This window comes from Silurus aristotelis, assembly GCF_946808225.1.
Source record: "Silurus aristotelis genome assembly, chromosome: 13".
Taxonomy (NCBI): Eukaryota; Metazoa; Chordata; class Actinopteri; order Siluriformes; family Siluridae; genus Silurus; species Silurus aristotelis.
The window spans coordinates 15,941,416-15,956,816 of record NC_139586.1 but is presented as its reverse complement, the minus strand read 5'-3'; the positions used below and the strand labels follow the sequence as shown (position 1 = coordinate 15,956,816).

General features: G+C 37.2%; 2 protein-coding genes across 2 annotated transcripts in view; one reads left to right on the top strand and one right to left on the bottom strand.

The window, feature by feature from the left end:
• rxfp3.3a2 (relaxin family peptide receptor 3.3a2) overlaps positions 1-15,401 on the top strand; it is a 446,825-nt gene that overhangs the window by 72,677 nt on the left and 358,747 nt on the right. The gene's annotated exons all lie outside the window — the stretch shown is intronic.
• Positions 2,573-13,742, bottom strand: scamp2l (secretory carrier membrane protein 2, like). The gene is made up of 9 exons (XM_083558802.1): positions 13,467-13,742; positions 12,872-12,949; positions 9,350-9,427; positions 8,795-8,909; positions 8,584-8,712; positions 6,605-6,764; positions 6,327-6,428; positions 5,341-5,458; positions 2,573-4,130 (listed from the first exon to the last, which is right to left on the bottom strand). The coding sequence occupies exons 1-9, from the start codon at positions 13,521-13,523 to the stop codon at positions 3,990-3,992; spliced, it is 978 nt and encodes a 325-aa protein (XP_083414928.1). The 5' UTR covers positions 13,524-13,742; the 3' UTR covers positions 2,573-3,989.

Genomic DNA, 15,401 nt, shown 5'->3' with positions numbered 1-15,401 from the left:
GTGAAGAAAGCAAAAGGCGGTATATTTTATAAGCAATCATTTTGTTAAAGTTTTAGGAAAATAATCAGCAATAATGTGAAGCCTGGATACTACAATATACAAGTTGATTATCTTTCTAAAAACAGCAGCTACTGAATTGCTTATTCTTTGTTTATAGAGTTTTTGTTGAAACAGAAACAGTAATACAGTAACGCAATCTTTCTATTATTTGAATTACAGCCAGCAACACACAGGCACAGCAGCTGTTCTAGAAAATTAATCAACACCTTCTGACTAATCAGATTCAAGAATTGAACAGCGATGTGGTATATTAAATTATAAACGGAGAAAAGCCATTATTAAATAATGACAGGAAATGTATCAAGCATAAAGCATCAAGCATGAGCTGCCTGTTTTTTTTTTTAAAGAGGAAATTTTCCTGCAGCTTATTTATTCCTGTATATTATTAGAAAGAAATCCTGGTTTGGAAGTTTGATAGTTAAGGGTTTTTTATTAATAGTAATTCATGCGTAAAGCCTGTGTTTGTTTCTCTCGTTACATAAATAAACAAGTGAATATATGATAAAAGGATTGAATAGGTGTGAAACAGCTGACTTTAATGGCTGCATCTTTCATAGAGGAGGAGCTGTCAGCTTTGTGCTTGTCGCAGGTGAGCTCATGTCTGCCGCTTTGCACAGAAGAGAGATAAAATCCACTTCAGGGAAGAGAGGATAGATATAGCACACATATAGCACACAGTGAACATAATACTCTATAACTATAAAACTGTATTTCTGCAATTACCTCATGCTGCATCTGATTTTACCAACTGATAAAGGATACTTTAAATTAAGATATATATTTTTTTGTATTTATATTAATATTGTGCAAGGAAATAGTTTTGGAAGGAGCCCCCAATGTCAGCATTCTATATCCGGGTGGTTCACACTACAAGGTCTTTTCTCAATCCCAACCCAGTCCTACTTCAGTGAGTCTCAGATTTCTGTTCTTGGATAACCAGAGTGGAACCTGACTCGGTCTTTAACTCCTTGTGCCTTATTGTGTTGTGCGTTTTGAGATGTTTTCTTCTCATAATGACTGTAAAGAGTGCTTATTTGAGTTACTGTAGCCTTACTGTTAATGTGAAACATTACTGCAGATCAGTGGTGGGCCATCAGGGCCAGCAAAGCCTTCTCTGCTGGCCTAAACACTGTCAGAAGCACTGACCTACATTTAAACTCAAATTCTAATATTTATTTCATGAAATTGTATAAAATTTATTCCCAACAGTCTATTCTCTTCTTTTCGTAGTGTTTCTCTTGGCTGCGCTGCTTCCAGTACGTGTATGTTCGATCAGATTTCAGCCTTTATTTGCTGCCATGTCAATCTAATCTGCCCAGGGCCTTCAGAATCAGTAGTGCTGGCCGATGTACCTTAAACTATATTAGCAATGGATGGGTTTCTTTAACCAACCAGATTTCAATAGAATGTTTCCGACCTCTGATTGGTTGGTCAGAGGGAAACTGGTACAGCAAAGTTCAACTAGCCAAACAGGTCTGTAGCGCTCTGCACACATTAATACAGTTGAGTTAGACTTTTTTTACACCCACAATGGCTGATGGAGGAAGAGCAATTGATTTGGTCTCGGACATTCTTGAAAATCCATTTTCAAGGCGGACTTTTCCAGAAAAGCTAGACATTGGGAGGAGAGGTCGGCCAACCACAAAGCTAGCAAGCTTGTCTCAGCCCAGGAAAGCATTTGTTCGCCACTTCCAGACCAGTGAATATGAGCGGTACCACTCGATTACTGCCTCTAAGGAGCGGTACAAATTATACGAGTATGCATCTCTGATGAGTAGGTTGAATTTTATTTAGTTTTTTTATGTTTTTGTCATGTTATTAGACAAATATTGATTCTGAACTGCTCCAGATGATAGGTAGGTGCACAATTGTGGTTGTAGTGTAGAGGTATGGTTGTCTTAACTGGGTTTCTTGCTTTAGTAAAATGGTATTCATCCTCCATATGTGAAATGACTCTCTCTCTGTAATGATATATATATATATATATATATATATATGTATATATCTCGTTTTTGTATACTATTGATGGTTTCTCTATTGCAACGTAATAGTGGTGGTATTAAGAGGTGGATTAAGTCGAGTAAGTCCCCACTGAAGGCCCAGGTACCAGGAGATAATCAGCATTTGAAATACTCAATTCAGCTTGTCTGGCACAAACAACCATGTTACAGTCAAAATCATGATTTTTATGTATTGAATTGCTGACTTGATGTATGAATGAACAATTGTCAGTGAGTGCACACTAAAAACACATGGGCTCCCCCTCCCCCCCACCTCTTTAATCCACTCCTTAAACACAGCCACTGTTTGTATTGTATTTATAATGTTTTTTCATGACTGATATCTGAATCAGTGGACTCAAAGATGCTCCAGAAAAGTCTTGTAAATGTGACCGTCTTACAGATTTTGAAACGGTTATTTTTCCTGAAATGTTGTAAAGAGCAACACTGCCCACTGCTGGCCAAATTCAACACCTTGCACTGATAAAAAAAAAAAAAAAAAAAAAAAAGTCTTCAAATAATAACCACTTTAATTTTACACCATTAATGCGATGATAAAATATTTCACAACGCTATGAACTCCACTGAATCAGAAAAACATCAAACAAGGATTTCAAACCGCTTAAATAATATCTGTACATAAAATCTATAATCCACATTGAAAACATTAAAATGCAGCACAAACTATACGAGCTTGTTCGATAATAAAGATTGAAGAACACTGAATTTAGATTTTTTTGATCAAAAATTGTGCAGAAAATAAAACATTAATAACATTATGACAATTGAAAAATAGAAAAAAGAAAAATGAAATCCGGTATTAATGAGATCTAATTATATACACCAAAACCATGGCAACGATCTGTCCAGCATCCGTGTGTGATCTGTGCGTCTTCGGCCATCGGTATAGTAACAGACTTTCTCTTTAAAGTGACTTTTAAGGAGAACCACCTAAAACAGTTCAGTTTGCACTGTATTGCATAGAAGTAGAAGGAGCTTCACCTGAACATCATGCCCTTTTCTAATCACTATTACCTTTATCATACATACACAATGTTTTCATGCATGTACATTATTTGATCAAGGACACCAATGTAGCAGCCACATAAAAACTAATAATGCACTTTAAAAGTTCTGTAACAGTTACATATCAATTTGACTCACTTGAATAATCCTAATAAAAAGAATGTTAAACCCTATTTAAACAGGATTAGTGTCTCTGAATGACAAGAGTAACATTTTTACATGAAACCAGTGTCAAGAGAGAATGAATCACAACGATGCCACAGATAGACAAGGCTAAACCTCTAGGCAGCAAAATTGGCTGTGATCATGAGGCTAAAGGCAAAGAATCAACTCCTCTGATAAACACAGCAATACTAGCCTAATGTTTGCATTGTATATGTGGAAGAGGGCAGGGCAGCACTTTCCTCTAAGTGTGTCATTCGGCCATAAGACACAACATGATAAGCAGTGTGAAAAAATGCCTGCAACTGTTTTGAGGAAATCACAAAGCAGTCTTTACCTCTGGAAGCAGTGTTGTGTTACAGGAGCACTGGTCTATGGGTGACCAAACTTCTATTTTATTTTACTCAAAACTAAAAAAAATAAGGTCTTATGTAGGCGACTCGCAAAAGGAGGTGTTATAATCGTGATATAATTTGATCATATTTTTCACCATTAATTTGTACCACTAGTGGAGAGGAAATTTTTTTTTTAAATCATGTAAAGGTGCTAACCATGAAAAGGAAGTGTTCATGGGCACTGTGTCAAATCCGAACAGATTTTGCTGTCTACTGACCTCTATTGAGCGCTCCTTCAGTAACCATACAAGTCTGTTCCTTTAGGAAACGAAACAGACGAGGATGTGAAACACGGAAAAGGTGATGTTTTGTTGGGTTAGTGATGGACAGCTCAGAATAGATTGCGTTACTGAAAGGCCGAGCGAGTAGCCGAAGAGGCGGCAGTGGCAGCAGCAGTCTGGAACGATCTGCTGGTCACGACGCCCTCAGAGAATTCCTGCTGCGCCTTCTGGAAACTCGCACCTGTTCTCCTGTACTTGCCATGGACCTGTAAGGACAAATTTTTAAAAAGACATTACAAATGAGATCAGATATGATATTTTTTATGTTGTACATTCAAAGGGCTATGTGGAGAAATGAGTGGGAACGTTTGTAGAACCTGAAGTAAAAACAAAGCTTTTAACAGAATGTTAACAAATTACTGGCCAGGAAAGCAAGAATTAATACTAAAGTCAGACGCCCTGTGCCACCTTTTGCTCATTTACATTTGCTGCAGTATAAACGTTTTTTTTTTTGTGTGTGAAAAGCTGTTTTTTTTTGTCCAGGCGTGTATATTGTGCTGTTCCTTTATTACTAAATGTATAAAGAATGCATAGTGTTTGCCAAGAAAAACTCTACAAACATGCTTGTGGACACCAATTATCACACCCCTATTTACTTCTTGAACATACTATTCCAGATTTATTTCCTTCATGGAGTTATAAGAAACACAACACTCCTGGAAAAGCTTTCCATTAGACATTAAAACGTGGCTGTGGGAATTAATGAACATTCAGCTACAGGAGCATTAGTGAGATCAGGCACTGATGTTGGGTAAGGAAGTTTTTGTGTTCCAGTTCATCCCAAATATGCTCAGTAGGCTTGAGGTCAGGACTGAAGTTATTTTTACCAACCTAACACACTATGCCTACATGGAGCTTGCTTTATGTACGGGACCAGTGTCATGCTGGAACAGGCCTGAGCCTCCTGGTTCCAGTGAAGAGAAACTGTAATGCATAAGCATACAAGAACATTCTATACAATTGTGTGCCTGCTGCTTTGTAGCAACAGTTTGGAGGCGAGGCACATATGGGTTTGATGGTCATAGAGACACAAACCTTTGGCTAGTGTATAATTAAGTGGGAGAAAAAAACGATAATAGGTTCAACCTTGTTTTAATCAAGTATGAAGACTTCAAATGGTGACGTGTTACATTTTCTTCATTGGCAACTTCATTCCGTTGGTTTTGTTTCATATTTTCAAAACGTTTTTTCACCCTAAAACTATGAGGAATGCAAACTTTAGCATTCAACTGTACTTGATTTTCATAAAAGATCGCCTATTGGTACAACCAAATTTGAGCAGTTGAAGGTTAGGGATCGTGACCTTCTGCGCACAGGGAAAGTACTGCAGTATAACTTCTGAGCTACAACTTAATCACTACATGCTTCATGTTAATCTGTGAACACACTCTACACAATGTCTTTTACATGACTCACCATTTTCAGTAGGGTGACTGAAAGCACGGCGTTGACTGTGAAGAATACGGCCACAATCATCATGAACACAGCGACTCCGATATTGCTTTTGAGCATGGAGATGGAGGAGATCCAACCACTGGAATGCAGGCGGAATCTCAATTAAATAACAATTACTGATTCCCATCTTCATGTTACTTTTTACTCAACTACATTTAGCAAAATCAGTGGTTGCTTTTTATTTACAAGTGTCTATTAAAATGTAACTGGTCATGCACACAGCACGCCACCAATCAGTGTACAGCATGCGCTAGGTTTTGAACTTGAACTGTAGAACCAACATACATTTCAGCATCAGTTCAACAGCGAGCAGAACATTTCCAGAGGAATAAATGATGGAAGAAACTCCTGACTCGAAATTGCCACAGTACCTGTCGCCTCATTTGTGTGATTTTTTTTTTTTTTTTAGTAGTTAAAAATAAGCTTTTGGGCTCATGAAAATTGTAATAGAAATCAATCAGTGTTTGACTCATTAATATCATTCTATTAATAGATTGTCTTTTCACAAAAACTGAGTTGATTAAGCAAAAATCTTGTGATAAGAACGATAATCAGAACATTACAGCCATAATAAATCATAGTACTTTGGATACTTAAATACATTTGAAGGCAAATATTTTTTTTACTTTTACTTAAGTAAAAGTTTAACGGGAACACTTTTACTGGGGTCATATTTTACCTACTGTATCTCTACTTCAACTCAAGTACAGGGTTTGTATACTTCGTCCACCACTGATCTCACTTTCACTCTGACACGCACAGTTCAAGAATTTATTGGCATGAATTTAATAAAACCAGATAGTCGAAGTAGATTAAACTGAAAAATCATACACACATATTTCCATTAACACTCTCGAACACTTTTACACACACGTTCTTTTTTACACTTTCTTACACTCATTCAATTTTACACTTCTCTCTCACACACAGCGCAGAGTAAATCTCACCTGTTTCCCCAATTGGGGATGCCGACGCACTGAATGATGTACACCACAACTTGGAAGGCGAAAATTAAGAAGAAAAAGAAGAAATTGAAGGAGCTGTCAGACCTGGGAAAAATACAAAATGATACAACTTTAATTCTGCTGCACTGTTCCAAACACCAAACACTCCATTTCATTTATTCCTCTTATACCACAACAATTTACCAACGATTACAGTTTTATTTAACAAACACACTGCAATAAGGATCAGTTTACAGTGAGATATAATGTAAAAAACCAACCTGAAAGCTTTATATACAGGCCGGTACCAGCACATGAAGGCGGTGGGGCTGAACAGAACAAACCAGAGGATCGAGAGGCCAAAGTCTACGCCGTTCTGAGAATTCACAATAAAGCTGGCCAAACATGCCAGCAGGTTCATGAAGAGTGTCACACAGTGATCTACACAGAGGAAAGAGACGTATAATAGTGTGAAATTTTATTGTTATTTCTAAGTCGGTTCCTTCTTTCGGCTTCTCCCATTAGAGGTCGCAACAGCGGATCATCCGTCTCCATACCCCCCTGTCTTCTACATCTGCCTCTTTCAACCAAACTACCTGCATGTCTTCCCTCACCACATCCATAAACCTCCTCCTTGGTCTTCCTATTTTCCTCCTTCCTGGTGGCTCCATACTCAGCATTCTCCTACTGATATACCCCATGTCCCTCCTCTGCACATGTCCAAACCATCTTAATCTCGCCTCCCTCACCTTGTCTCCAAAACGTCCTACATGCATTGTCCCTCTAATAAACTAATTTCTAATCCTGTCCATCCTCATCACTCCCAACGAAAACCTCAACATCTTCAGCTCTGCTACCTCCAGCTCCACCTCCTGTCTTTAACTCAATGCCACTGTCTCTAAACCATACAACATCGCAGGTCTCACCACAGTCCTATAAACTTTCCCTTTCACTCTAACAGATACCCTACTATCACAAACCACTCCTGCCACTCTTCTCCACTCACTCCACCCTGCCTGCTCTCTGTTCTTCACTTCTCTAACACACTCTCCATTACTTTGTCTGTTGACCCCAGGTACCTGAACTCCACCACCTCTACTCTTTTAAATATATTTTTCCCAATCCACAATTCCCACCCACAATTTCTTCTCTAGTACACAACATAGCTCAACTCTGAGACACCTAGAGCCATGTTTTCTCAATCAATCACAAAGCAGTGTAACATACAAATGCTATTCATATTCATGACTTCAAATACACCTATGATTAGATACGGTCGCTGTGATTGACAGGGGTGAGCGAGTTCGTCCCAAATTTCTGTTGTGCCACTCTGGAGTTAATTTACTTTTCCTGTAACACAATGACATCACTATACACAATAACTAACAAAATTTGATTTTTTCTTTAAAAATGGCAAAATTACTAACACTCAAAAGATTAATTCAAACAAATTGTAACCGTCAAAAGATATCGATTTACAGTCATGGCCAAAATTGTTGGCACCACTGAAATCTTTCCAGAAAAATCAAGTATTTCTCACAGAAAAGTATTGCATTAACACATGTTTTGCTATACACATGTTTATTCCCTTTGTGTGTATTGGAACAAAACAAAAAAAGGGAATGAAAAAAAGCTAATTTGACATAATGTCACACAAAACTCCAAAAATGGGCTGGACAAAATTATTGGCACCCTTTCAAAATTGTTGATAAATAAGATTGTTTCAAGCATGTGATGCTCCTTTAAACTCACCTGGGGCAAGTAACAGGTGTGGGCAATATAAAAATCACACCTATAAAATCTTTCTTTTAGATATAATGTTACACACACAATTAAAAATAATCATGTCTTCATCCATTATTCTGAGGAAAACCATGACGAATTCAAATGCAAACCTTTCATACAATTATGAACCTGCACAACAGGTTCAAATAATACTAAAAAGAATGAAAAGTATTTGCCATGATGATGTCAGGAGACCTATGCAGTGTGGTTGTTCAAATTCAGCACCATCTGTAACTCCACGTTTAATTCATTTTTATGGCTGTTTATAAAGGTTCCAATAATTCTGAAACAGACTTGATAACACTTAACTCATGTGAGAATATTTCTCTTCGATGGTGTAGGTTCTGTAGCATCATAGCCATTAAGAAAAAACGTTCAATTCAACTTTTTAAAGAAACTTCCAAAGTACTAACACTACCATAATATATAAGAGATTTGAGTTCTGAGTAAAAAAAATAAATAAACAAGTACATACACATCCAGAGGTAGTACATCATCTTGCAGACCTTTTGGTATTCCACTGGAATTTCCTCATTAAAATCCTGATAGAAACACGGCTTTATTGGGAAAAACTTTGGTAGCGGAGGCCAGTTGTTTTCTTTACCTGGAATCAATAAACATTTTCGAGATTTTTCTATAATCAAATATGACAATCTCACTATGAAGTGGGTGTGGTGGTGTCTCACCCCTGCCTGTGTCTCGATTCTGAATTTCCTGCTCTTTGCGCTCAAGCTCAGCTGCTTTCTTCTCCAATTCCTCCTGCTGTTTGAGGAGGTCTGCATGCGCAGCTGCCGCCCTGGCCTGTGCAACACACAAACATAAAACAGCGGGTTATATAGTTCTCAATTCTGATTGGTTGTACTGTTTTGAACATTCGTGTATATGGCAACATGACACATAAAATTACATAACAAAAATAATGTTTGATGGCCAATTGAAACCATTAAACATCACTACAGATGGATAAACCAAATGATAATCAGCTTTAAATAGTTTTTTAAAGATATGTGTTAGTAATTTGCTTCACTAAAAGGAGTATACAACACTTTAGGACATGCTGCAACAGGAAAATAATACTATGTGCTATAACAGTACATTTCCAAGTGTTTTATTCTCTAGATGACATAATGAATCTTTCCAAAAAGACCCAGAATGGTGGACGTGAAAACATGAATACAGTATGTGCCTGATATTGTTAATGCTGGGATTAAGGTGAGGAAATGAGGCTGCAGTGGACAAACCTGAGAAGTTGGCTCCACTGTGGGCTGCAGTACAGCGGGCTGAGATCCAGCTGAGTAAGGTATGGTAGTTCCATTATTCTTGAGAGAGGAAAGGAAAGGAAAGGAAAGGAGAGGGGAGAGGGGAGAGGGGAGAGGGGAGAGAGAGAGAGAGAGAGAGAGAGAGAGAGAGAGAGAGAGAGAGAGAGAGAGAGAGAGAGAGAGAGAAAGGTAAAAAATTCAAAATCAGTGAAAATAAAACAGTGTGTGTTTCTGATTTAAACATTTTCTGATGTATTTCTGACAGATTTCTGATGTAGCATTAGCTGACTGAAATGACTTTTCTTTTTTGGCATTTATAATATTCAGTACTTGATGCAGCAACCAATAAAACCGCAGTCAAAAAAACTTTCACCTACTACAATGGAATAAAAAGGTGTTGATGAATGTGTTAATTTTTTTTTAATAATTACAATTAACAATGAACTAAATGGAATATTCTATCGTTTAGTCAAATATTCAATTAATCATTCATACATATTTTTTACATGTATGCTGTTTTATTAATGTTTGCTACTTAGTCTCCTTATAAGTAGTGGAAAAATGGCAGAATGTGTTTTATTATTAAATACTTTCTGGCGATTTATTTTATGTGAGCAGATAAGAACAAAAATATAGAAGAAGAAAAAAAAAAAAGAACACTGCCATAAAATATAAGAGCCAGTCAGCTTCCAGAATGCAATGACAGACAGTATATAAGATTCAGCCAGTGTCAGATAAAACACCTACAGTTTACAAGGGTAAAACCATCTGGATAATAAAAATCAAATCACCAGCTGTGGCAGATATTTTCTGGGATGAAACCGTTTTATAGGCATGGCTTCCACTCCTCCTTTATAAAAGCCAGGGTGTGCATCTCAGGGCCTAAGGCTTTTTAGCAGATGCCAGTTCTTTTATCTTCTCTACACACCTTATGCCAACCATTTCTCTGCAAACCAACTCAATTTGTAAACTGCTTTTCTGAAACGGCTTCACCTGACATTTTTACTGCCATGTGCCCAACGCTTCCAGGAAAGAGTTTATTGAAAATTTAGGCTGCAAAATATAAAAAAAAAAAATTAACTATGAATATTTACTTTAAAATAAAACATCTCTGTACTATAATATCCATACAAAGATGTTTTTGGAGTTAAAGTGAGATGGTTTTTGTTTATATATGTATATATAAACCTAATTCCAAAACATTTGGGACACTGTGCAAATTGTGAATAAAAAAAGAATTTGCAAATCTCATAAACTTATATGAGACATATACTTATATTTTATTCACAATAGAATATAGATAACATATCAAATGTTGAAAGTGAGACATTTTGAGATGTCATGCCAAATATTGGCTCATTTTAGATTTCATGAGGTATAAAAAGAGTGGCAGTGTCTCTCAGAAGTCAAGACGGGCAGATCACCAATTCCCCAATGCTGCGGCTAAAAATAGTTGAGCAATATCAGAAAGGAGTTTCTCAGAGAAAAATTGCAAAGGGTTTAAAGTTATCATCATCTACAGTGCATAATATCATCCAAAGATTTAGAGAATCTGGAACAATCTCAGTGCGTAAGGGTTAAGGCCGGAAAACCATACTGGATGCCTGTGATCTTCGAGCCCTTAAACAGCACTGCATCACATACAGGATTGCTACTGTAATGGAAATCACAACATGGGCTCAGGAATACTTCCTGAAAACATTGTCGGTGAACACAATCCACCGTGCCATTCGCCGTTGCTGGCTAAAACTCTATAGGTCAAAAAAGAAAAAAAAAAAATCTAAACATGATCCTGAAGCGCAGGCCCAGGTGCAGGCGCAGGCCCAGACTCATTTAAAATGGACTGTGGCAAAGTGGAAAACTGTTTTGTGGTCAGACGAATCAAAATTTGAAGTTCTTTTTGGAAAACTGGGATGCCATGTCATCCGGACTAAAGATGACAAGGACACCCCAAGTTGTTATCAGCGCTCAGTTCAGAAGCGTGCATCTCTGATGGTATGGGGTTGCATGAGTGCATGTGGCATGAGCAGCTTACACATCTGGAAAGGCACCATTAATGCTGAAAGGTGTATCCAAGTTCTAGAACAACATATGCTTTCATCCAGACGTCATCTCTTTCAGGAAAGACCTTGCATTTTCCAACATGACAATGCCAGACCACATACTGCATCAATTACAACATCATGGCTGCATAGAAGAAGGATCCTGCAGTCCAGATCTTTCACCCATAGAAAACATTTGGCGCATCATAAAGAGGAAGATGCGACAAAGAAGACCTAAGACAGTTGAACAACTAGAAGCCTGAATTAGACAAGAATGGGACAACATTCCTATTCCTAAACTTGAGCAACTTGTCTCCTCAGCCCACAGACATTTGCAGACTGTTATTAAAAAGAGGGGATGCCACACAGTGGTAAACAAGGCCTTGTCCCAACTTATTTGAGATGTGTTAATGCCATGAAATTTAAAGAAAATTATATATATATATATATATATATATATATATATATATATATATATATATAAAAAAAAAAAAATATATATATATATATATATATATATATATATATATATATATATATATGATATAAAATAATTATACAAATATAACATAATAATAACAATATACTGTAAGGTGATACACACAATAGATTGGATCCTGAATAGATGTTAACTTAGTTTGTAGAAAGTCAGCTTACAAAGAAGGCATTACTGTCTAAATCAGTCGTGTAAGAAAAAGGTTCTAAAATTTTAATAAATAAATAAATAAATAAAATATTGAAGCCATCCAACAACATTTGCAATATTAAGCTCGTGCAGAAAAGCACTGACTGATTTCTGAATGAATAATAACTAACAATTTTTCAATTCTAAAATATCTATTTATTTATAACAACTGTCAATTTGTTTACGCCACAGAAACAAAATAATCCCCTGGCCAGGTTTGGGAAAGTCCAAAATCTGACCTATTTTAAATAATTCCATACTAAGGTATTCCATGGGATTGAATAAAAATCCGACTGGTGTAATATGCTTAAAGATTCTGCTATTTCAAGCTAAGGACCCTGTGCTATTTGATGATCCATTCTAGAACAAACAAGATCTATAACAGATGTGAATTCAGCCGTGATTTCAGATGATCTAGATCTAGAACAGATGCAATCTAGAGCCTAATTTCAGATCACCACACCAAGATGTGATATCCGATAACCACACTGAAACAGATGAGATCTAGAGCAGCTGTGGTCTAGTAGAGATGTGACTGGCCAGAAATAAAACCACAAGCTTGTACTGGTTGGTTAGAGAACTATTTGCATGTTGCAGCACAACACGAGGCCATTTCCTGAAGAGATGAACAGGTGAACAGATGAAGCAGTTAGTGAGATGTTCCTGCAGTGCTTTCTGAGGCTGATGTGTGTGTGTGTGTGTGTGTGTGTGTGTGTGTGTGTGTGTGTGTGTGTGTGTGTGTGTGTGTGTGTGTGTACAGTGGGAACTCAGTCTCACCTGGTCCCCGGCTGAGAAAGGGTTGAACCCATCTGTACCGTCTCTCCCCGTGCTAGTCACCTGCGTCACTGACGGATCCTGTCAGACACACACACAAAACACCACAGTATTTAACAATAAAATGCAAAGTTTAAAGACCTTAACAGGCCTGTGGAGGCTTTGGCTCTTTTATCACAGTGTAGCACAAACACCTGAGCTGCGTCCTACATATTTTATAGTGCTGTGGAACAGTGCCTGAATAGAAAATTAAGTAGAAACATTATAAAATTCATACAATGGAGTGCTTTAAAGGCGTCTACACTCAAATAAAATTAAATACATTACATTTGTCATTTATCGCTTATTAAAATAAATAAATAATCACCGAAATAAATATATAAATAAATAGTCCCCACTTCCTAGATACGCCCCCATCACACCAAGGGGTAAATGGATACTTATACTCAAATCTGATTGGTCGACTGGCTGTCAATCACAGTAAGCCGCAAACAACCAACCAAACAGGTTATGCAGGGGAAGAGTTTCACCCACATAAATAAACAACTCTCATCAAATTACCCGCCATCAAAAACCAACGACAGTGCGGCGCTTTTACCTGGAAAGGGTTTACATCCACAGGACCCGAGAAAGGATTGCTGTCGAAGCCCGCCATGCTGTTTCTGGAAATGTCCTCTTCAGGTATCAACAGGTGCGCGCGACCCGACCGTGTCGCGTAAACGCCTTCGCGAGTTCCTTGGCAACGTGGTGCGCATGCGCGTTGCAGGCTGTGGTGACGGAATCCCAATGTGACGTGATTGTCCCCGGTCCGGTCTCTCAGGTTAGACAAGGGAGAGGCAAAAGCCTCCCACTAAACTATATTACTATTCATAAATAAAATTATTAATTAATTGAATTTGCTCTAAATCAATAGCAATCAAATCAAAGCAATAGCAGAGAATGCGAACCTAATAATCTTTAAGTGATCTCAAGCATTTAAAGCCAGAATCCCTTTTATAATACCAATGACATTAATAATGACCATAAATTAAAGAGCCACTGGATGGTAATGTATTAATAATCAGTGGTAGACGAAGTACATAAACCATGTACTTGAGTAAAATAGAGTAAAATATGACTCCAGTTAAAGTGTCTCTTTAAAATTTCATTCGAGTATAAGTTCAAAACTCTTTGCCTTCAAATGTATTTAAGTATCCAAAGTACTGATTTATTATGGCTATAAATGTTCTATTATTTTCTATTAGACTTTTGCTTAATGAACTCAGTTTATTTAAAAAAAATTTATAAAATCATCAAATAGTTACAATTTTCATGAGCCTAAAAGCTTATTTTCAACTACTCAAAAAAACAAATAAGGCCACATTCGAGTTCGAGTCAGGAGTTTCTTCCAGTAAAAAGTAAGATAATTGACTTTGAAATGTAGTGCAGTTAAGTAAGTCTCCACAAATGGAAATATTTAAGTAGCTTTTGTACACATCTGTACTTAACTGAAATACAGTAACAAATTACATTTACTTTGTGACTGTCCACCACTGTTAATAATCTCCATAAATTCTACTTTATCCTACCTAAATAGTAGAATGTAACTAACTGCTACTACAAAAGTTTAAATATATATTTTCATAAGGACAAAACACACCATAAAAAGAGTGCCACAATCAGATAACTTTTACAGCTTTCTTTTTAATGAGCTGGGGGAAAAAGTCTCTTACAACCACTTACATTATTTTCTGGTGTGATAAGAAACGATTCTTTAAATGCACTTTCATAATCTGTCTGTCTGTCTCGCTCTCTCTCTCTCTCTCTCACACACACACACACACCTGCACAACAGAACCCGATCCCAATGCTGAGGCAGGACTGTGCACTGCACTCAGTGTGGCCACAGCAAGAGATCAGAAGTCCAACACTTATATGAGATAATACACTTTAACACATTGGGATGTTTTTCACCTGTGCGTAAATATGGCAGAGAAAAAAAAAAAAAAAAAAAGACTTTTGATGTGGGCCTTCTGCCTGAATACCACAATGTCTACAAGGTGACAGGAGAAAATAAAGCTCAGTGAAGAGAGAGGTTTGTTACGCTACCAGTGGGGTTTAGTGGCCACTCAGATTAAATGGACATACTCCCATTGAGTTGTGTCTCAGTTTTATAATATGATCGTTACATGGTAACAATTTAAATCAGAATTTTGCAGCTGGCATTTGATACAGCCAGCAGATTCTCAGAGGACAACATTGCAAATATAATCAAAATCTGTAACACTAATAATAGAGAATAGTGTGTATCACACACTGAGAATAAGCATGTCTTCATGTGGTAGACTAAACTGTGTGAGCTAATATGAGGGAACAGTACTGTGTGTGAGTACTGGCCAACTTCAGCAAACACTGCACAGGCAACTTCAGTAACGTGATCAGTGATTTCAGCAAACAGTTGCATGCTGTTTGTGTTTGACATGTTCTAAATGCTTTAGTCAACAACCAAATGAGGGAGTTGGACGAATTAAGAAAAACAGTAGGACAACAGAAT

What these genes read in the sequence shown, in the direction of transcription:
- scamp2l (XM_083558802.1), bottom strand. Translation starts at nt 13,523, where the DNA reads ATGGCGGGCTTCGACAGCAATCCTTTCTCGGGTCCTGTGGATGTAAAC. An exon ending in TGGATGTAAACCCTTTCCAG is followed by an intron (nt 12,950 to 13,466) that starts GTAAAAGCGCCG and finishes TGTGTCTGACAG; the next exon opens with GATCCGTCAGTGACGCAGGT. An exon ending in CTTTCTCAGCCGGGGACCAG is followed by an intron (nt 9,428 to 12,871) that starts GTGAGACTGAGT and finishes TCCTCTCTCAAG; the next exon opens with AATAATGGAACTACCATACC.